This window comes from Nerophis ophidion, linkage group LG10 (genome assembly GCF_033978795.1).
Source record: "Nerophis ophidion isolate RoL-2023_Sa linkage group LG10, RoL_Noph_v1.0, whole genome shotgun sequence".
Classification (NCBI taxonomy): Eukaryota; Metazoa; Chordata; class Actinopteri; order Syngnathiformes; family Syngnathidae; genus Nerophis; species Nerophis ophidion.
In genome coordinates this window covers 38,545,253-38,568,354 of record NC_084620.1, presented here as the reverse complement: position 1 = coordinate 38,568,354, position 23,102 = coordinate 38,545,253, and the positions used below count along the sequence as shown (strand labels likewise).

General features: G+C 39.6%; 1 protein-coding gene across 6 annotated transcripts in view; it reads right to left on the bottom strand.

Moving 5' to 3' along the window:
- LOC133560773 (protein phosphatase 3 catalytic subunit alpha) overlaps window positions 1-23,102 on the bottom strand; it is a 217,713-nt gene that overhangs the window by 16,978 nt on the left and 177,633 nt on the right. For 4 of the 6 annotated variants that reach the window (XM_061913688.1, XM_061913684.1, XM_061913689.1 and 1 more), the window contains exons 9-12: window positions 11,687-11,812; window positions 11,546-11,617; window positions 3,422-3,448; window positions 2,272-2,356 (exon numbers count right to left, since the gene is read on the bottom strand). In XM_061913688.1, coding sequence (XP_061769672.1) covers window positions 2,272-2,356; window positions 3,422-3,448; window positions 11,546-11,617; window positions 11,687-11,812 — 310 coding nt within the window. The remainder of the gene's footprint in view (window positions 1-2,271; window positions 2,357-3,421; window positions 3,449-11,545; window positions 11,618-11,686; window positions 11,813-23,102) is intronic. The other 2 variants (XM_061913685.1, XM_061913687.1) reach the window with 1 other exon arrangement.

Below are 23,102 nucleotides of genomic sequence, written 5' to 3'. Positions count from 1 at the left end.
TTTTTAGGAAATTTCTCTATCCATCACAATCTTTATTTATGTGAGACAAGCACACTTATGTTTTTTTTTTTTTTACACAATATACATTTTTTAATCCAGTATAGTAACACTGTCTGAGGCTGGGCTAATTAGAGGCCACGCTACTGAACAGCGCGCTCGGATTTGTTTGGTCTCCTCCATATTCAATTGAATAGACTGCAAAGACAAGATACCGTATTTTTCGGACTGTAAGTAGCAGTTTTTTTCATAGTTTGGCCAGGGGTGCGACTTATACTCAGGAGCGACTTATGTGTGAAATTATTAACACATTACCGTAAAATATCAAATATAATTATTTAGCTCATTCACGTAAGACACTAGACGTATAAGATTTCATGGGATTTAGCGATTAGGAGTGACAGATTGTTTGGTAAACGTATAGCATGTTCTATATGTTATAGTTATTTGAATGACTCTTATCATAATATGTTACGTTAACATACCAGGCACCTTCTCAGTAGGTTATTTATGCCTCATATAACGTACACTTATTCAGCCTGTTGTTCACTATTCTTTATTTTAAATTGCCTTTAAAATGTCTATTCTTGGTGTTGGGTTTTATCAAATACATCTACCCAAAATATGCGACTTATACTCCAGTGCGACTTATATGTTTTTTTTTCTTTTTTATTATGCATTTTCAGCAGGTACGACCTTTACTCCGGAGCTACTTATACTCCGAGAAATACGGTACTTAACGTTCGAACTAGAAAACTGTGTTATTTTTTGCAAATATTAGCTCATTTGGAATTTGATGCCTGCAACATGTTTAAAAAAAGCAGGCACAAGTGGCAAAAAAGACTGAGAAAGTTGAGGAAGGCTCATCAAAAACTTATTTGGAACATCCCACAGGTGAACAGGCTAATTGGGAACTGGTGGGTGCCATGATTGGGTATAAAAGCAGCTTCCATGAAATGCTCAGTCATTCTAAAAACAAGGATGGGGTGAGGGTCACCACTTTGTGAACAAATGCTTGAGCAAATTGTCGAACAGTTTAAGAATAACATTCCTCAACGAGCTACTGCAATGAATTAAGGGATTTTCATCAACTTCGGTGAAGGGTTCAGAGAATCTGGAGACGTCAATGCACGAAATATTGAATGCCTGTGACCTTGGATCCCTCAGGCGGTACTGCATCAAAAAGCGACATCAGTGTGTAAAGAATATCACCTCATGGGCTCAGGAACACTTCAGAAAACCACTGTCAGAAACTAAAGTTGGTTGCTACATCTGAAAGTGCAAGTTAAAACTCTACCATGCAAAGCCAGAGCCATTTATGGACAACACCCCGAAACGTTCCGCTGGGCCCGAGCTCATCTAAGACGGACTGATGCAAAGTGTAAGTGTTCTGTGGTCTGACGAGTCCACATTTCAAATAGTTTTTGGAAACTGTGGATGTCGTATCCTCCGTAACAAAGAAGAAAAGAACCACTGGGATTGTTTTAGGTGCAAAGTTCTAAAGCCAGCATCTGTGATGGCATGGGGGTGTATTAGTGCCCAGGGCATGGGTAATTTACACATCTGTGTTGGCACCATTAATGCTGAAAGGTACATACAGGTTTTGGAGCAACGTATGTTGCCACTCAAGCAACTTTACCATGGATGCCCCTGCTTATTTCAGCAAGACAATGCCAAACCATGTGTTACAACAGAGTGGCTTCATTGTAAAAGAGTGCGGGTACTAGACTGGCCTGCCTGTTGTCCAGAATTGTCTCTCATTGAAAATGTGTGGCGTATTATGAAGCATAAAATACGACAACGGGCTGTGTTGAAAAACTTAAGCTGTACATCAAGCAAGAATGGGAAATAATTGCACCTGAAAAGCTTCAAATATTGGTTTCCTCAGTTCCCAAACGTTTACTGAGTGTTGTTAAAAGGAAAGGCCATGAAACACATTGGTAAAAATGGCCCTGTGCCAACTTTTCTGCAATGTGTTGCCGCCATTAAATTCTAAATTAACGATTAGTTGCAAAACAAAATTAAGTTCCTCAATTCCAACAATAAATATCTTGTCTTTGCAGTCTATTCAATTGAATATAAGGTAAAAAGGATTTGCAAATTATTGTATTATTTTTATTTACGAATTACACAACGGGCCAACTTCACAGGTTTTGTAAAAAAAAAAAAAAAAAAGCTAGATTTTGAACCAAACACCTTTAACATACTGTTGTGGCACATCTGATGCATATGCATTTAACTTGTTCATTGTTATGTATTAGAAGTGCAGGTTACCTGAGCACAGAGAATACCCGGGCCATCTTCCCGATTGCGCGGATCTTGTTGCGGATCACTTCCTTGCGAGCAGAAGCCGTGGCACCTGCAGGGTCAGAGGTTGCACATGGTTAGCAGCTGCCTAACGCGCAGGAACGATGCGACTGTTGGAGGGCTTGGAAGGTCAGAGGATGCCGAGGTTTGAAATGAGCCACACGTCACAGCAACGTTGCATACATGCTACTCCTACATGATTAACACCCCCTGCTAAATTATACACAAACATTATTTTAGTGTCAATATGTTTTCCCGGGGTTATGGTTGCATTAGAGCAGGGGTCCCCAAACTTTCTATAGGGCTTCACGGTGGCAGAGGGGTTAGTGCGTCTGCCTCACAATACGAAGTTCCTGCAGTCCTGGGTTCAAATCCAGGCTCGGGATCTTTCTGTGTGGAGTTTGCATGTTCTCCCCGTGAATGCGTGGGTTCCCTCCGGGTACTCCGGCTTCCTCCCACCTCCAAAGACATGCACCTGGGGATAGGTTGATTGGCAACACTAAATTGGCCCTAGTGTGTGAATGTGAGTGTGAATGTTGTCTGTCTATCTGTGTTGGCCCTGCGATGAGGTGGCGACTTGTCCAGGGTGTACCCTGCCTTCCGCCCGATTGCAGCTGAGATAGGCACCAGCGCCCCCCGTGACCCCAAAGGGAATAAGCGGTAGAAAATGGATGGATGGATGTATATATATATATATATATATATATATATATATACACACACGTGTACCTATATATATATATATATATATATTGCGCACTTATTGACTGTTATCGATGGGAAAATGCATTTTTCGACAATATGATTTGCCTGAGCGGCTAGGAGACACAACAGGTAACAACAGTAAAATTGATTAGAAAGGACAGTTTAAAAAAATAAAAATGAAAAATCAAATAAAGTAATTATTTAATTTTTTGTAACTTGGGACTTCCTGCGGGCCGGATTTTGGACCCTGGCGGGCAGTAGTTTAGGGACCCCTGCATTAGAGCAAACATCTGACCATAAGACTGTCAAAGCATGTCACTAAACACACTGAGGAGCCTCAATCACGTCCTAACAGGTTAGTTTGCCTGACCAAACCTTCTGCACAAAGCGAGGACTCGGCTCGTGTTTGTACCTTTTTTGAGGGGATATATAAGCTGTCCTTCTCATGAAACACCCCCCAGAAGAGGAAGACAAAGAAAGGGGACAGAGTTGTCAGTGGATGGCTGCAGCATGAATGAGGCAATGGTGTGGGTGGCGGCGGAGAATGAAGACAAGATAGGAAGCAAAAAGAAGCGCAAAGGCGAAAAGCCTTGAACACAAAAACTCTGAAAAAACAGAAAATAAATTAGATGATGAAGTCAAACACAAACATGACAGAAATTATATGATTATGTGAAAGAAACAGCACATGTTAGGGATGTCAGATTAAAACATCACAAAAAGAGGTTGTGATTTAAACAAAGTGGCAACTAAGGCTGTTTTCGAATCGTCGAAGATTCGATTCAGAGGAGTCTGATTCGATTATCCACCTTGCAATACAATCCTCCGATATTAGACCTGTGGTAATAGCTGTCAGGTGTGTTGGGAGGAGAAATCGTTTGCGTTCATCATGTTTTCTTTAACAATTATAAAAGACTCTTGTGTGTACACTGCAAAAACTGAAATCTAAGTAAGATTAAAAACTCTCAAATAAGGGTGATATTTGCTTATTTTCTGTCTGATAAGATAATTCTTCTCACTTAGCAAATTTTTTGATAGAGTGTTTTACTTGTTTTAAGGGTTTTGGTCCTAAATGATCTCAGTAAGATCTTACAGCTTGTTGCTGAGATTGGATGACCTATATTGAGTAAAACATGCTTAAAAACTAGAATATCAACTGTTGCAGAGCTGTGTCATCAACACTCACAAGTAAAAAACTACCTTTTTTAAGTAATAATTTCTTATTTCAAGCATGAAAAAAAATCATGACTTTGACACAATTGTCTCATATTAAAACAGATGGCAGCCTAATGGACTTTGCTGTTTTATTTTCAATGAAACAATAGGAAAAACGTACTCATAGAGTAGTGTACTTGTTATTAGTGAGAATATACTCTTTTGAAGGTATTTTTGGGTTCATTGAGGTTAGCTAATTTTACTTGTTTTGGAAAGTCTCGACAAGCCAAATTTTCTTGTTTTGTTGGCAGATAATTTTGCTTAGTTCAAATAAAATACCCCTAATTTTTGTAATTTTTGTTTTTGAACACTGACTTTTTGCAGTGTAGACAATTGATCTATTTTTAAATCCACATTTGCTAAGAATTTCGGCTGTCACAAGAGAGTGATCACTGCTTCTGGTCCCTGCATCCTGGTGTGATGCCACTTTAACACATTTCTATTCTATTTTTCTGCACTAGGATTGTCTTGATACCAACCCACTGCTCCCCTCACATCTCAGAGGGTGATCAAGGGTGATGGGTCAAATGCAGAGATTAATTTCACCACACCTAGTGTGTGTGTGACAATTATTGGTACAAAGAACAAAACAAAGAAATATTTTGGTACCGGTATTAGTATCAAAATGTATTTCGATTCCTTTTTGGTACTTTTCTAAATAAAGGGGACCACAAAAAATGGCATTTTTGGCTTTATTTTAACAAAAAAAATTACGGAACATTAAACATATGTTTTTTATTGCAATTTTGTCCTTAAATAAAATAGAGAACATACGAGACAACTTTTCTTTTAGTAGTAAGTAAGCTAACAAAGGCTCTTAATTTAGCTGCTGACATATGCAGTAACATATTGTGTCATTTTCCATTCTATTATTTTGTCAAAATTATTTAAAGTACCAATGATTGTCACACACACACTAGGTGTGGTGAAATTTGTCCTCTGCATTTGACCCATCCCCTTGATCACCATCTGGGAAGTCAGGGGAGCAGTGGGCAGCAGCGGTGCCGCGCCCGGGAATCATTTATGGTGATTTAACCCCCAATTCCAACCCTTGATGCTGAGTGCCAAGCAGGGAGGCAATGGGTCACATTTTTTTATAGTCTTTGGTATAACTCGGCCGGGGTTTGAACTCCCAACCTACCGATCTCAGGGCGGACACTCTAACCACCAGGCCACTGAGTAGGTGAGTCGAGTCGCTTTCTGAGCCTCTCTTCCGCATGTCCCGTTTTGTGGGCGATCTTATTAATGTGGCTCACCTTTGGCAACGTCTTCTCCCTGTCATCTTTGTTGTAGCGGTGTAGCGTGCAAGGATGGGAGTGGGAGAAGTGTCAAAAGATGGAGCTAACTCTTTTAATGACATCCAGACTTTACTTAAATCAATAATGAAGCAGAAACTCCTCATCCGCCGGAAATGTGTCCCGTGAAAAAACGTTTGACCGGAACTTCCTTGGGTGAATAATGTAAACTCACTACAACGGTATGTTTTAGCGCTTTCATGGCGAATTTACTGACAGACATAAGTAAGAACTTTACACTACTTTATATTAAAAATGGCAACAGCGGAGGATGAATATCCCATAAGAAGATATCGACTACGTTGTCGGCATCGACTACAAAGGCGGACTCGCACAATTTTTCAGGACTTATGCAGATCCAAAATACAGATCAGCAGGTACCAGAGGGCAAGAACATAGATTTTGCATATTATTGCGAAACAAAACGCCAAATAATATCTCTTACCTTATACACACACCATAATAATACTTGTATGCACAGTACAATCCATCTAGCAGTGCGGCTTCATAGCTTACCAAAGTCAGACTAAAACATTTTGATACATTTTTGAGCGCCGTGTGTAATGTTCTATATTTTCAATAGAACATAAAAAGTTGAAGTTTACTTGAGTAATATTGTAGTCTACATGTATCTCTTGTTTGTGACTGCCATCTATTGGTCACACTTATCTTTACACCAGGTACCAATAAAGATAGTTTTGAGGTCAGTACATTGAGCGCACCGGGTTATAAGGCACAGTGTTGAGTTTTGAGGGGAAAAAATATTTCAAGTACGCCTTATAGTCCGGAAAATATGGTATACCAATTTGCTTGGGAACCTTTATCTCTCCTCACTAATCTTATCTGTTTATTTTGTTCACTTCTGCTAGACTTGCACAGCAGATAGCGATAGTTCCTCTTTGCTGCTCGCTTGGGTGTGTCAACTGTTGGCTTGAAAGTGCCTCTCCCCATAGCCTGTGCAGACTAACCAACTGCAGTATAGCGGCTGGGTGGCTGGAGAGTAGTTTCACACCTAACAGCCAGCGAGTAGAAGCTCCATCTATACTTTTCTTACCTACTAGTACCGTTTTCTTGCGAATTTCGGACCTCCATGAGTCCCAAAAATGGGAAATCAATCCATGGGGGAGATATTTATAAAACAACTGCACATACTTCCTCCAAACGAGCCATTTAAAATTTTTCTAATTTGTGATTGTTTTCCAATTGGGGACATCAGCAGATTATCCATGTATGGTAGAGATTTACGTGGGTCTGCCATTGTAGTCTGAAGCTGTCTTCAATAAAATCCTTCTTTTTTTCCCTATCCTCTTGTTGAGGGGCAGACTGGCTCATACATGCACATGCACTCCCTGCTATATTATTGAGGTCAAATTATTTGCAAATGTGTGTACTAATTTGTGTCTGTCCCTAATCCAAAAGAACCCTCAATAGGCTGTCTACATACACAATAATTTTGCGACACTTCTGCCGTGTGAAATTTGAGCGAGCGCATCCAGATTTGTGAGCACCTTACTGGATTGATTATTTTGATCAATCAAGTGACTTGAACTACAGAAAGCTATGAAAATATCATTCAATTACCACATTTCCTGGACTATTAGGCGCACTTAAAATCATTTTCCCCCTCTCAAAACTCGACTGCACCTTATAACCCGATGCGCTTTATCTACGGAATAATTCTGGTTTCGCTTACTGACCTCAAAGCAATTCTATTTGGTACATGGTGTAATGATAAGTGTGTCCAGTAAATGGCAGTCACACAAGAGATAGGTGTATACTGCAATATGATGGCAATATGACTCAAGTAAACAACATCAAAATATTGTTGATGTTGTTTACATGTTCCATTGAAAATATAGAACATTACACACAGCGCTCAAAAATCTATCAAAATGTTTTAGTACGACTTTGGTAAGTTATGAAGTCGCACCGCTTGATGACTTATACTGTGCTTTAACATAAGAGTATTATTATGGTGTGTGTATAAGGTAAGACATTATCTGGTGTTTTGTTTAGCAATATTATGCAAAAGCATCTTTTCTAACCCTCTGGTACCTGCTGATCTGTATTTAGGATCTGCATAAATCCTGAAAAATTGCGCTCGTCCGCATTTGTAGTACGTGGAGACACTGTAGTCCATAAACTTCCTAATGGTATTTTTTAATCCTTGTTATGGGAAATTCATCCTCCGCTGTTGCCATTTCTAATTAAAGTAGTGTATCATGTCTTGTGATCATGTTTTGTTTGATATGTGCTGTTACTTCAAGACTCCATTAGTTCCTGTTTTTTCACTCCCTTGTTTTGTCACCATGGCGACCCAATAGTTTCACCTGTCACACGTGTTGGACTTTTATATATGTATATATATATATATAGTTTTTAATCACAGAGACTATTTAAGGCTGTCAGTTTCTGTTGGTTGTTCTGCCGTCATCACTGGATAATGCATATGTTCCTTCTTGACTGCACTTAAATGTAGAATATATGTAGAATATATTTATATTATTCATATATTATATATTGTACGGATAATATATGTCATATATTATTTATTATTATTATTGTGTATTGTGAGCGAACTGTAGTGCTGAATTTCCCCCAGGGATCAATAAAGAACTTTCTATTCTATTCTATTCTATTGTATTCTGTTCTATTCTATTCTATTCTACTCCGTTCATGCTTTATTCATGCTGCTCTTGTCTTGCCACGTAAGTTTTCTTTGTTATTCAAGCCGCAATTTAGTGCGTTGTTTACTTCATGTTTCACGTCCTAAGTTTGCGTCCACCTTGTACGCGCCTTTTGTTTGGTACTTTTTAAGTAATAATATTAAATCATGTATTCACTGTTACGCCATGTACGGTCCAGTCCTTTTGCATCTCGGGAAAACTATCCACGCAGTAAACTTCGTCATAGTCAACGTTCTGACACTAAAACATTTTTGATGGGGAGAAAACGCAGTCGATGTGGAGGCACGATCCGAAATCTGTCTATTCATTTTCTTTATGTTTTTATTTAATTTTTTATAAATGGCTGTGATGATAGTGTAAATGAAGGATTTATAATCAGTTGGAATTCTCATTAATGTTGATACTGTTGATATTATTCATTTTTGTTTGACCTGCTGGAATGTTTTGTGTCATGTTCGTGTGTCCTCTCAATTGCTCTGTTGATTGTTATTCTAACTTATGCTGGGCCGGGTTGGGATTTGGAATTGTATTATTTTGTTGGATTGATTGATTAATAATAAAAAAAGAAAAAAAAGAAAGCAGTTTTAAGATGGTCTATAAACCATAATCGATGCAACATTTTGACCAAAGAACCACTATGTAGACCACAAGGCCTTGTTTTAAATGTCAAAACAAATCATGTGACCCCTTTAATTGAAGGTATTTATTTTATACTGCAAATGTACGGTATTTAATTAACTTTAGGGGATTCACTGCATCCACTTGTCCAGGGTGTAGTGGTAGAAAATGGATGGATGGATGAATGATGAATGAATTGATTTACGTGGACCCCGAATTAAGCAAGTTGAAAAACGTATTCGGGTGTTACCATTTAGTGGTCAATTGTACGGAATATGTACTGTACTGTGCAATCTACTAATAAAAAAGTTTCACTGCGTAAGTGTTGGTGCACATGCAGTAGGTAACTAACACCTCGCGACCAGTCAGTATTTACTACTACATATAATCATTTGTTTATTTCTCTTTAAAAAGAATACCATAGATCCACCAGAAACTAATCTACCGAATCAAATTTGACTATGAAAATCCATAGTCGAAAACAGACCCGGTGGAAACCATGGAAAAAAGGAACAGAAAATGACAGTGTGAGTGAAAGAATTTTAGGAGAGGATGATAAAGTCAAAGTAAAAGAAGGTGAATATGAAAGGGAGAAAGAGAAAAGGGGGCGGAGCTAGCAGAGAAAATCCTTACTTTTAACTTGGGAATACTTTGACGACACACATAAATACAATACTAGGATTAGTCATTTCAGAAATGAATAGTTTTTGCTCTTGTCACATTTTATATAGCAGAAAACAATGAGACCAAGGCCATGTCCTCACAAACACGGATACTTAATAATCGTCCACACGCAAACACATACTCAGCGTATGCGCGGCACAAACAGACACTTGTACTCCATTGATGACGTCACCTTTGTGCGCTGTCATTTCCAAAGCTCAACAACACCCCTTGCTGTCTTTAAACACACTATAAGGGGACTTACTGTATGTTTGAATGTAAACATTAATAAAAACAGACATTAAAATGGGTTCTGCGACACTCCCACCGGCGCTAATGACAGTCAGTTGTTTTTGGATATGATTGCTGATGGGAAAACTTTGACTAGCAATACTTTTTGCTTTGTCTCATAAGAACAACATTATCTCAAGTTTTTAATCCTTGTTTGAAGACAGATCATCATGTGTAGCTTCCATTTGTGTAGATGGAGCCAGGCGTGACCAAGCGACTAAAAACACACAACGTATCCCTCCTCCTTGTGTATGTTTAAGACAATATATGTCACGGCCAGGGCGCTTTGGAATGTGCCCTCATCCTTGTGCTCTGCTTGTCGTGCCTCGGGACGCGCTCATGGCCGCGCACATCCAGGAGCGTGGATTACATGAAGCAGGACGTAGCTTACCGTACTCGAACAGAAGACTGTACTCCGGCCACCGGCAAACAGCACACCTGTCCGTAATGAAGGACCTGCCTTCATAAGCCTGCACAACTTATGAAGGCAGGTATAGTCTTCTGTTCGAGTACAGTAAGCCACGTCCTGCTTCATGTAATCCTGCTCTTGCTGTGTTTGCCCATCTGTGTTTTCAGTGCGTGTTTTCTTGTGTCGTCCCCGCAGTACCCTCCGTCGTCTTTAAAGTGAGCTGTGCGTCTAACTTTTTCCCTGGATCTGCCTCTGAACTCTGACTGCCTCCCTCAATCCTTGACTTCCCCCACTTGGACACGGATCTCTCTCTTCCCTTGGACTTCCTCTTCTCTCGTTCAACACTTGGTAACACACACTTCAGTTAAATTCCACACATAGTCTTACACCATACACACTCTTGCTATTTTGACACACATCATTCTATAGTTTATTTATATTGTTTGATTATTTACATATATATATATATATATATATATATATATAAATATATATATAAATATATATATATATATATATACATATATACATATATATATATATATATATATATATATATATATATATATAATAAATCCATAGAGCTACATAATACTCTAGTGTCTGTTGCCGTCACCTCCCCCCTGCAAACCATTACAATATACACCTCATTGCACATGTATCTCAATATTCAGCATTAAATGCGTTATAACTCTACTAGAGTTTTGCTGCGGCACACGAACGTCCCTGCGCTTTAGGTACTTAAACATGCAAAAGAGTTTCTTAGACTCGTTACTGCGTGCTGATTTTAGATATAATGTACACTTCACTGCACATGTAATATATAACCATGTTGCTAATTAAACATGTTATCATGGTGACTTGTACAGGGTGTACTCAACCTTCCGCCCTAATGCAGCTGAAATAGACTCCAGCGACCCCCTGCAACCCCGAAAGGGACAAGCGGTAGTAAATGGATGGTTGGATAATTTGATAAGTGTAGGGTTGCAGCAGCACAGGTACTTTAAACACGAAAAAAAAAAGGGTTCATAATGTTCCCAGGGCTCTGTGTACGTGCAGGCGGGTTTTAAAGATAATGTACATGTCATTGTACGTTTAGTAGATCAAAATAGGCATTATGATAACAGCGATGTAATGCCACCAAGTCAGCTGTGGCTACTTTTCCATCCTTCTGATTGGACAAAATGTGCGTGACAGCAGGTGTGCGCATTTGTGTGTAGACTGAGATGGTTTTAACTCCAAATATGTATTTTTTAAACTCTCCATGTGTTCGTTTGGACATGGCCCAAGTGAAGAGAAGACTGTAGTTTGTCTCCCTCTTGAGGACAGATGGCGCAACTGCAGCAAGACCTACTTACCGTCCAGCTCCTCGTCGGTTGTCAGCTCGTCGTTGGAACAGATGCTTAAGACATTGACGAGCATTTCAGTCACTGCAAAGAAAAAGAAGAATACGGAAAAATATGACAAAATAGTTAAATCAATTATGAAAGCTTGCTGACCTTTCTCGCCAACGAAGGGCAGCGACCAGGTAAAGACGTCCATGAAGTTGGGTAGCCAATAAGGGTGAGGCGAGCAGTTGAACTGTCGGATGTTCATCACGTTGTTCTCGTATTTCAGTACTGCCGCTGGAGAGGGGAAGACAAAAAGGAACGATGGAGGCTAATTCTTAAATACAAAAACATTGTGACAGTTGACATAAGCGGGCAGAAGTTTATAGTCTTGAATGTCTTTTTAATTTTGGATGCCAACCGCTTCTTTCCCCAGGATTTAATGACTGTGGTCTGTGGTTTAAAACAAAACAAAACAAAACAATAACTCTGCTCACAATCATGTGTTTTTTTAGTGTTTAGTGGATTTTCTCTACCCAAAGTGACAATATACTGTACACATGCAGTCACACACATTTGATATAATAAGTGGTGCTGAAGGCTCCAGAATGTCGTTCAAACTGATATTTCAAAATGACCAAGCCCTGTTACTTTCTTTTGTTAGTGGTCATGATTGACTGCAGTTGGTAGTTACTCATCGGCCACATACACCTCAAATAAACTGGAAGATGGCTGACACCTTTAAATGAAATCTATACCAATCCTGCCAAGAAGACTGGTCCAATATCCGACCAGAACTATGCAAGAAGCACATGTGATGGTCAAGGAAAAACCTTCTCTGGGGCATTTGTGGGGGTGTATGTATGATATATATTTGAACCTGTATGTATAATTATGTATAAATGAGAGCACATTCTTGGTTTTACAAATCATGAAAAAAAGTTGTGTTATCATTACACCCAAACAAAATACTAACCCTGGTTCCATATGAGTTGGGAAATTGTGTTAGATGTAAATATTCTCAGAATACAATAATTTGCGAATCATTTTCAACCCATATTCAGTTGAATATGCAACAAAGAAAACATATTTGATGTTCAAACTGATAAACTTTTTTTTTTTTGCAAATAACCATTAACTTTAGAATTTGATGCCAGCAAGACGTGACAAAGAAGTTGTGAAAGGTGGCAATAAATACTGATAAAGTTGAGGGATGCTCATCAAACAATTATTTGGAACATCCCACAGGTGTGCAGGCTAACTGGGAACTTGTGGGTGCCATGATTGGGTATAAAAGCAGCTTCCCAAAAAATGCTCAGTCTTTCACAAGAAAGGATGGGTGGGGCGAGGTACACCCCTTTGTCCACAACTGCGTGAACAAATAGTCAAACAGTTTGAGAACAACATTCCTCAAAGTGCATCTGTAAGTGCAAGTTACAACTCTATTATGCCAAGCGAAAGCCATTTATCAACAACATCCAGAAACGCCGCTGGCTTCTCTGGGCTCGAGATCATCTAAGATGGACTGATGCAAAGTGGAAAAGTGTTCTGTGGTCTGACAAGTCAATATTTTGAAATTGTTTTTGGAAACTGTGGACATTTGTGTCCTCGGGAACAAAGAAGAAAAGTACCATCTGGATTTTTATAGGCGCAAAGTTCAAAAGCCAGCATCTGTGATGGTATGTGGGTGCATTAGTGCACAAAGTATTGGTAACTTACACATCTGCGAAGGCACCATTAATGCTGAAAGGTACATACAGGTTTTGGAGCAACATATTCTGCCATTCAAGCAACGTTATCATGAACGCCCCTGCTTATTTCAGCAAGACAATGCCACACCACGTGTTACAACAGCGTTGCTTCAAAGTAAAAGAGTGCAGGTACTAGACTGGCCTGCCTGTATTCCAGACTTGTCTCCCATTGAAAATTTCGAAGCCTAAAATACGACAACAGAGACCTCGGACTGTTGAAAAACTTAAGCTGTACATCAAGCAAGAATTGGAAAGAATTCCACCTTAAAAGCTTCAAAAATGTGTCTCCTCAGTTCCCAAACGTTTATTGAGTGCTGTTAAAAAAAAGGTGATGTAACACAGTGGTGAACATGCCCATTACCAACTACTTTGGCACATGTTGCAGCCATGAAATTCCAAGTTAATTATTATTTGCGAAAAAAAAAAAAGTTTATGAGTTTGAACATCAAATATCTTGTGTTTGTAGTGCATTCAATTGAATATGGGTTGAAAATGATTTGCAAATCATTGTATTCCGTTTATATTTACATCTAACACAATTTCCCAACTCATATGGAAAAGGGGTTTGTAAAATATTTCAAATTAAGAAGACATTCATGCCTTTTATGACTGGATGTATATTCCTAAATGCAACAGTAGGTTAAACTTAAATTTCTTTGCATATGGATTCAGGTTTGGGTGAAACATGTCCGCCTTTCACACCACTGGTGCCACATCCTTAATTTTTTAGGCAAGGCAGCAAAGAGCTCTGAGGTAGGCCGGGAGTTAATCAGATTGAACCAAACACCACACTGGTCTCACCACATAATATCTACACTGTACCTGTATACCATGTACCACGGTCGAATTTTGAATTATTCAGGATACTTTATTAATGATGTAGATGCTGCCAGTGGGTGTTATACACAGTCAGGGTCTTGACAGGGTTGCTGGGTTATATCTTGCATATAGAAAAACAAAAAAAGACAGTAAGTGCAACTGACTACATATAGCAACTTTAATTTTCTTCGGTTAATAATTTGCAGTGGATAAAAAAAGTGGAAAAGGAAAAGTAGCTCCTTTTTCCTCAAATCGGTTGTTTATTAACAAGAATATTGCACAACACAGCAGCAACCTAATTAATGATGTAATAACGATGAGAAGAAAAGTGCTCTTTCAGCATTAATAGCGCTAATGAGTTCAATGTAATCAACAAGTGGTTAGAGTGTCCGCCCTGAGATCGGTAGGTTGGGAGTTCAAACACCAGCCGAGTCATACTAAGGACTATAAAAAAATGGGACCCATTGCCTCCCTGCTTGGCACTCAGCATCAAGGGTTGGAATTGGGGGTTAAATCACCATAAATGATTCCCGGGCGCGGCACCGCTGCTGCCCACTGCTCCCCTCACATCCCAAGGGGTGGTCAAGGGGACGGGTCAAATGCAGAGGACACATTTCACCACACCTTGTGTGTGTGTGACAATCATTGGTACTTTAACTTAACTTAACAATACAGCACAGACGAGTTACATAGCAACATTTTAAAGTGCAAGCAGAGATAGATAATACTGCGGGAGGCTGATTACGCATGCTGTGGATCTGGAAAGTGTTCACATGGCTTCACTTTTTCTGCCTTTTGTTATGCTAAAGCCTTATATGTCACGGCGGGGGGTCACAGCTTGTTGCGGGGTCGTTCCTCCCAGATTGCAGACGGAGAACTCCGGACGACAGCGTGAGGTAGGAACATGATTTAATCCATAAATCATACACAGTACACCATGCAAGAAACAAACAAAAAGGATGTGGCAAGCGGAAGCTAAGGCAAAAAAAACATAGCACAGGAATCGTAAGTCAAGAAAAAAATCAATACCCAATGTTAATGTTGCATTCGCAAACAGGGAAGCAAGACTGAGCGTGGCGAGCCAAGTGAATAAAAAGTTCTGATTAGTGGTAGACTGCAGGTGAGTGTGCCGACCACCAACCAGAGGAAGGTGAACCCAATTAATCCCCATAGAAACCAAAACAAACCCAGAGCTGCACAAAACAGAACTTCCAAAAATAACAGAAAATGACAAAACCTGATCCGGGCCACGGATCACGACATTATGCCAAAATGAAAACATGCTGTCCTCAAAATTCTACACACAATACCCCATAATGACAGTGTGAAAACATTATTTTTGAGCTTTCTGCAAATGTATTAAAAATGAAAATCGTATATACATAAGTATTCACAGCCTTTGCTCAATGCTTTTGTTGATGCACCTTTGGTAGCAATTACAGCCTCAAGTCCTTTTGACTACAGTGCCACAAGATTGGCACACCTATCTTTGGCAAGTTTTGCCCATTCCTCTTTGCAGCGCCTCCTAAGCTCCATCAGGTTGGATGGGAAGTGTCGGTGCACAGTCATTTTCAGTTCTCTCCAGAGATGTTCAATCACATTCAAGTCTGGCCTCTGGCTGGACCACTCAAGGACATTTAAAGAGTTGTCCTGCACTGCAAAAAGTCAGTGTTCAAAAACAAGACAAAAAATACAAAAATTTGGCTTGTCAAGACTTTCCAAAACAAGTAAAATTAGCTAACCTCAATGAACCCAAAAATACCTTAAAATAAGTATATTCTCACTAATAACAACTGTACTACTATATGAGTACTTATTTTCTCTTGTTTCATTGCAAATAAAACAGCAAATTCCATTTGGCTGTCATCTGTTTTAATATGAGACACAATTGTGTCAAAGTCATGATTTTTTTACGTGCTTAAAATAAGAAGTTATCACTTTAAAAAAGTAGTTTTTTTACTTGTGAGTGTTGATGACACAGCTTTGCAACAGTTGATATTCTAGTTTGAAGCATGTTTTACTCAGTACAGGTTATAAAATCTCAGCAATAAGCTGTAATATCTTATTGAGATAATTTAGGACCAAAACACTTACAACAAGTAAAACACTAACATAAAGTCTGCTTATTGAGAAAAATTATCTTATCAGACAGAAAATAAGCAAATATCAACCTTAATCTTACTTAGATTTCAGTTTTTGCCGTGTGAAGCTATTCCTTTGATATCTTGGTTGTGTGATTCGGGTCTTTGTCCTGCTGAAAGATGAACCGCCACCCAAGTCTAAGTTCAAGAGTGCTCTGGAGAAAGTTTTCATCCAGGATATCTCTACATTGCTGCATTCGTCTTTCCCTCTATCCTGACTCGTCTCTTATTTCTGAAAAAACACCCCCACAGCATGATGCTGCCACCACCACGCTTCACTGTCGGGCTGGTATTAGCTTGATGATGAGCGGTGCCTGGTTTCCTAAGTTCGAACATAACGCCTAGCATTCAACAGTCCAGAGAATTCTATTTCTCTGAAACACTGTGAATATTTTCTGGATGCACTATAATACATAATCAACTACATCAGCAGTTATTTTTTGATCCGTCATTAATTACAGAACCCAGCAGTTATTTTCTTATGTAGCTCACCTATAGGAGACTACTATTGTATGTCTGTCTGCATGGTTGAATTTAAATTATTCAGGAACTTTTATAAATTATGTAGAAGCTGCTAATGGGAATGGTTAAGAGTCGGTGTCTTGACAAGGTTGATGGGTTATATCTTGCATATTTAAAAAAAAAAAAGGCAGACAATACATCAGTATTACACTCACAACTAAATCTCTTTGTCGGAAATAGCGCCGTTCACTTTCCAGCATGTTGAAGTAGAGACATATGTGACCTCGGCTGTGATTAAGAAGGTGCTGAGGAGCATAGGAGAGATGCCAAGCATAAATATATCCACGCTGCCAGACAAACGGTCCCAGATCGGGGCGTAAACGGACACCACCACTGGGTCACCGTGGGGGACTTTCCTGCCCCGGCACCCGCTCCTCCGCCCTTCCCAGATCGGAAATAGCAACCAACTCCCAAGAACTTCGGCCGTGACACAAAACAAGGGTCAAAACACACATCCAGCTAACTTTGTTTGTGTGTGTAGTCACTGAACTAGGAGTAAGTGGGTCGATCCAGATCGATACCATGGGAAGTATCGGTTTTGGATCGATACGAGTGCAATTGATACGATACTTGGCCTACTTTTTTTTTTTAACAAATATTTGCATGTATTGTGTTATTATTGTTACATTGTTTTTTTTCCCAAGATGGCGCTGCTGTAGTGGCTGCTGTAGGCAGGAGCTCTGTGCTCTTGTATCATCCTTTTGTGTTTCCCTCTTGTTTTCATGTCTTATTATATTTTTTTGCATTTTGGTCCGGGACCCTTTGGGACTGTGTGACAAGGGGTGGCACTTTCGTGACCTCTGTGGTGCTTTTTTTGTGGACTTCTGGATCTGCCTCCCGGGAGCCTTTTGGCCATGGAGACCAGCTGCTGGGTCTCTGCCACACCGGAGTCTGTTTGGAGGGACTGGAGGAGATGCGGATGAGGGGACAGGGCTGCGGAGCTAGCACTGAGCGCTGGGACGGAGAGGCTCCACGGTGTCTTGACTGGGTGAGCAGGTGTCGGACACCTCAGTCACCTTGGACGTATCCTCGCTCATCCATGCGGACTGGACATTGGCCAAGAGTGGAGTCGGCTGTCTTGGTTGCTTTGTTGGATCTGCTTCTGTCTCTGGCCATGCTCCCTCCACCCCAGCGGACAATGGCGTGGAACACCGCAGAGGCCACCACAGTGGATATGTTTCTTTTACTTTTTATTCATAGCTGTATGTAGAAGTGTCTGGTTGTATCTGCTGCTTTAATGTCTTTAATGTCCTCTGTGTTCTTTGATGTTTGATGTTTCCCTCTTCCACACATGTAAGAGGGATGTGTACTATGGCTATGAGTTGTTCTTTTCCCTTGGCCTCAGTCTGCACCCCCACTCCAGGGCCTAGGCTAAGACCGATTTTTTGTTTTATTTTAATCTTCTATTTTTTTCTCCCCCCCCCCCCCCCCACGTCCCCTTGTTTACCTGTATGTCATCTTTTTTTTGTGGTAAGGGGCGCTGGAAGCCGGCAGCCCCGTCAGTGATCCTGTTCTGTCTCCCTGTAATGTTTGTCTGATCTTGAATGGGATTGTGCTGAAAATTGTAATTTTCCTGAAGGAACTCTCCTGACGGAATAAATAAAGTACTATCTAATCTAATCTAATCTAAATGGTCATATTTGTATGTTGCCTACAAACAAAAATAGACACTGGTGGGATTTGGGAAAAACAAACCAAAACAAAAGATTTGAATGACGAAAGCAAATGGCAGTATATACTTTTGTCCATTTATTTAGATTAAACAATTATCGGTAGTTAAAATGGGTAAAGGAACACGGGTAACTCCTTTATTTTGTTCATATTGTTTATAGTCTTATATCAGGGGTCGGGAGAGCAATGAAAGCCAAATATTTTAAAATGTAATTGCTTGAGAGCCATACTATACTTTTTAGCACTAATTACAACTAAATGAATGCATTTTTACCAACATTTTTAGAGTGTAATAAGTCTCTTATTCTTTTTATTTTGAATAATTATTACTATTTATAGATAAACATATAACATAAATATATAAAATATATAAATAACATTAATAATAATAATAACACATATATAAATAGTTATTTATAAGAATATATTTAATATATATAATAAATATATAAAAAACAAATATAAATACTAACACATTATTATTTATTATTATTATTGTTTATTATTATTATATACATTTATTATTTTTATTATTTTATTGTTATTCTGAAGCTAACCCGAGCCCAGGATTGAACTCAGGACTACTCAGGACCTTTGTAATGTGAGGCACATGCACTAACCCCGGTCCCACCGTGCTGCCCGTCATTACTTATCGTGTCAAGCAATGTTAGCTAAGATTTATCTGAGAGCCAGAAGCAGTCATGAAAAGAGCCACATCTGGCTCGAGAGGCATAGGTTCCCTACCCCTGGTCTTATATTGTTGGATTTATATATTGTTAAAATGGTCATAAAGTGCAGAAAAATATTATTAAAACATTTAGAATGGAATATAATAGAATAGAACAGGGGTCGGCAACCCGCGGCTCCGGAGCCGCATGCGGCTCTTTGGCCACTCTGATGTGGCTCAGCTGCACAATCGCCGGCCCCCCCCGATTGTTACGGGGGAATTCCGGTTCTCGGAGCCTCTTCCGGACATTAGCCGGGGTCAACATTCTTCGATTTTCACTCGGACAATAGTATTGAGGGCGTGCCGTGATGGTTTTACATTTAGCGCCCTCTACATTTTGACGCGTTTCACAAAATAAAGAAGACAATTGGAGCCGCAATCACTCTCGAAGATGATGCTGGTGGTCACCCATAAAACAGTAATAAGGGCGTGCCATGGAGCCATTGCCTTTAACGCCTTCTACAACATGTACAGACATCTTGCCAGTCCAGTAACATGTTGTATGTGGCTTCCGCAGATACATGCACACGACTGCAAGGCATACTGGGTGACACAGAGTACTCTGAAGGTTGTGATATAAATAACTTTAACACTCGTATTAGTAAGCACCACACTGTGAACCCACACCAAACAAGAACGACAAACACATTTCGGGAGAACATCCTCACAGTAACACAACATAAACGCAACACAACAAATACCCAGAATCCTTTGCATCCATGACTATACCTGACTATATTATACATCCCCGCCCACCTCAACTGACGCACGAAAGGGGGGGGGAGCGGGTTTTGGTGCTAGCGGGGTGTATAATATAACCTGAAAGAGTCATGGATACATAGCATTCTGGGTAATTGTTATGTTGCGTTTATAATGTGTTACAGTGCGGATGTTCTCCAGAAATGTGTTTGTCATTTTTGTTTGGTGTGGTTTCACAGTGTGGTGCATATTAGTAAGAGTGTTAAAATTGTTTATATCACAACCTTCAGTGTACTCTGTGTCACCCAGTATGCCTTACAGTCGTGTACGTGTATCTGCGGAAGCCACATACAACATGTTACTGTACTGGCAAAGCTGTCTGTACATGTTGTAGACGGCGTCAAAGGCAATGGCTTGATGGCACGGCCTTATTACTGTCATATGGGTGACCACCAGCAGATATTTACGAGAATGATTGCGGCTCCCTTTGTCTTCTGTAATTTGTGAAACAGGTCAAAATGGCTCTTTGAGAGGTAAAGGTTGCCGACCCCTGGAATAGAAAGTACTTTATTGATCCCTGGGGGAAATGTGCCTCTTTTTTCTCATGTTCATAATAATGATGGTCAAATTAAAGGGAAAAAAACACCAAAGTTGCAGTAACGCCCACTCCTCCACTGAAAATGAGCCAAACAATACACTTAAATATCCTGCCTAGGGGGAACTTTCCTAGTTGTGATTGTGACGCAAACACAAGCAAAAGTGCACTGGCTTTTTTCACAAGCATGTTGCACGAGAGCCTGCGAGGGTGCTGTGGGGTATTTACTGCATGTGTGTGCGGCTGCACGCACGGAAGCGATTGCACGCGTGGGCAGCCGTTGCATAAACATTACATACAGCATTAACATCGTCAAGGCACTTGATTGAATGCAGCCAGGAGGGAGGGAGCGTGGGGGAGGTCAGCACTCCTTCGTACCGGATTCGCTTGATAAAAAGGAACAGGAACACCCGACAATCTCCACTGCACTAAACAAATGCTGTTTATCTTGGATGCTGTAAAAACAAATTCTCAGTAGGAGGGCCCGTGGCTGCAAACTAAAGTCAACAGGGCATGACAGCCACGACCACTAAGTGTCTCTGCTGAGCTGACAACAACAGGGACGTAAGGAGCGGGGGTACTGAGGCCAAGACTGCTGCCAAGGCAACACAGAGATGACGCCTACTCATTAATTATTCATAAGGGAGTGCCTTTAGCCTATTTCCCCGGTAACGGCCATAGTCTTTAATACAGCTGCTACGGGGGAGATTCCTGGTATCTTGGCCCAGCTTGCAGGTCGCATGTAGAGAAAAAATCAGATTGTTCTATTTTTTTACACTTAGTAGTATTCTCTCTTCATTTCTCGTTATTTATGCTTTCCAAATAACTGAAGCGATAATGTTCATCGGTCAAATACGTGGAATTGAGTCTGGCAGAATTTTAAATGCTCCCTTTGGTGTTAATTTTTAATCTATCAGACGATGAAATGAATCATAATATAAAAATCAAATCCCTTTCCTCAATTGGTGTACTAGCACAGTGGTTCTACAATGGGGGTACGCGTACCCCTGGGGGTACTTGAAGGTATGCCAAAGGGTACGTGAGATTTTTTATAAATATTCTAAAAAATAGCAACAATTGAAAAACTTTTATAAATATATTTGTTGAATAATAATTCAACAAAATATGAATGTAAGTTCATAAACTGTGAAAAGAAATGCAACAATACAATATTCAGTGTTGACAGCTAGATTTTTTGTGGAGATGTTCCATAAATATTGATGTTAAAGATTTATTTTTATGTGAAGAAATGTTAAGAATTAAGTTAATGAATCCAGATGGATCTCTATTACAATCCCCAAAGAGGGCACTTTAAGTTGATGATTACTTCTATGTGTCGAAATCTTTATTTATAATTGAATCACTTGTTTATTTTTCAACAAGTTTTTAGTTATTTTTATATCTTTTTTTTCCAAATAGTTCAAGAAAGACCCCTACAATGAGCAATATTTTGCACTGTTATGCAACTTAAAAAATCAGAAACTGATGACCAAATGCTGTATTTTACGTATTTTTTTCAACCAAAAAGGCTTTGCTCTGATTAGGGGGTACTTGAATTAAAAAAATATTCACAGGGGATACGTCACTGAAAAAAGGTTGAGAACCACTGTACTAGCACATGGGTCCGCAAACCAAAATGTTGAAAGAGCAATACTGGACCAAAAAAATACAAATAAAAATTTGTCTGGAGCCGCAAAAAATGAAAAGCCTTAAATAAATGGTACACATGATGTAAGTGTCTATATTAGCTATCTTAGCCTACTATTAAAGGCTGACGAAATCTTCGTTGACAGAAATGTATTGGATTTTTTTTTCTACACATTTTTGCAAAATTGGAAATCATCAGTAAAATTGAGGCTTCCCACAGGATGAGATAACTCCTGGAACTTCCTGGCTTATATTGGCCAAAGGTATATAGATGTGTGTGTCTAAGTTAAAGAAAACGGCCGGCTGTCTTCTTCTAATAGATTTATTACAATCTTTGCAATCGGGGTAATGTTTGCTGTGGTCTGGAACAACATGGCACACAAACTATGAGAAATGCAGCCAATATTTCATCCATCCATTCTCTAACCGCTTATTCCCTTTGGGGTCACGGGGGGCGCTGGTGCCTCTCAGCTACAATCGGGCGGAAGGCAGTATACACCCTGGACAAGTCGCCACCTCATCACAGGACCAACACAGATAGACAGACAACATTCACTCACATTCAGACACTAGGGACCATTTAGTGTTGCCAATCAACCTATCCCCAGGTGCTACAGGTAATGTGTCATGAGACATGCAAATATAAATTAAATACACAGAGGACATAAGTAAAGGAAATAAATTACCTCAAATATAGCTACAAACGAGGCATAATGATGCATTATGTACATACAACTAGCCTAAATAGCATTTTAGCATCGATTAGCTTGCTGTCATGCTCTGACCAAATATGCCTGATTAACACTCAAATTGTCAATAACATCAACAAAGCTCACCTTTGTGCATTGACGCACAGTATAACATGTTTGGTGGACAAAATGAGACAGAGAAGGAGTGGTATCAAACACGTCTTTTTGTGGCAGCATCGGAGAAAGTTGTACATGCAAACAAACTACGATGAGTTCAAGGATCGCTGAAATTAGTAGGACAAAACGTTTCTAGCCAAACACTTTTA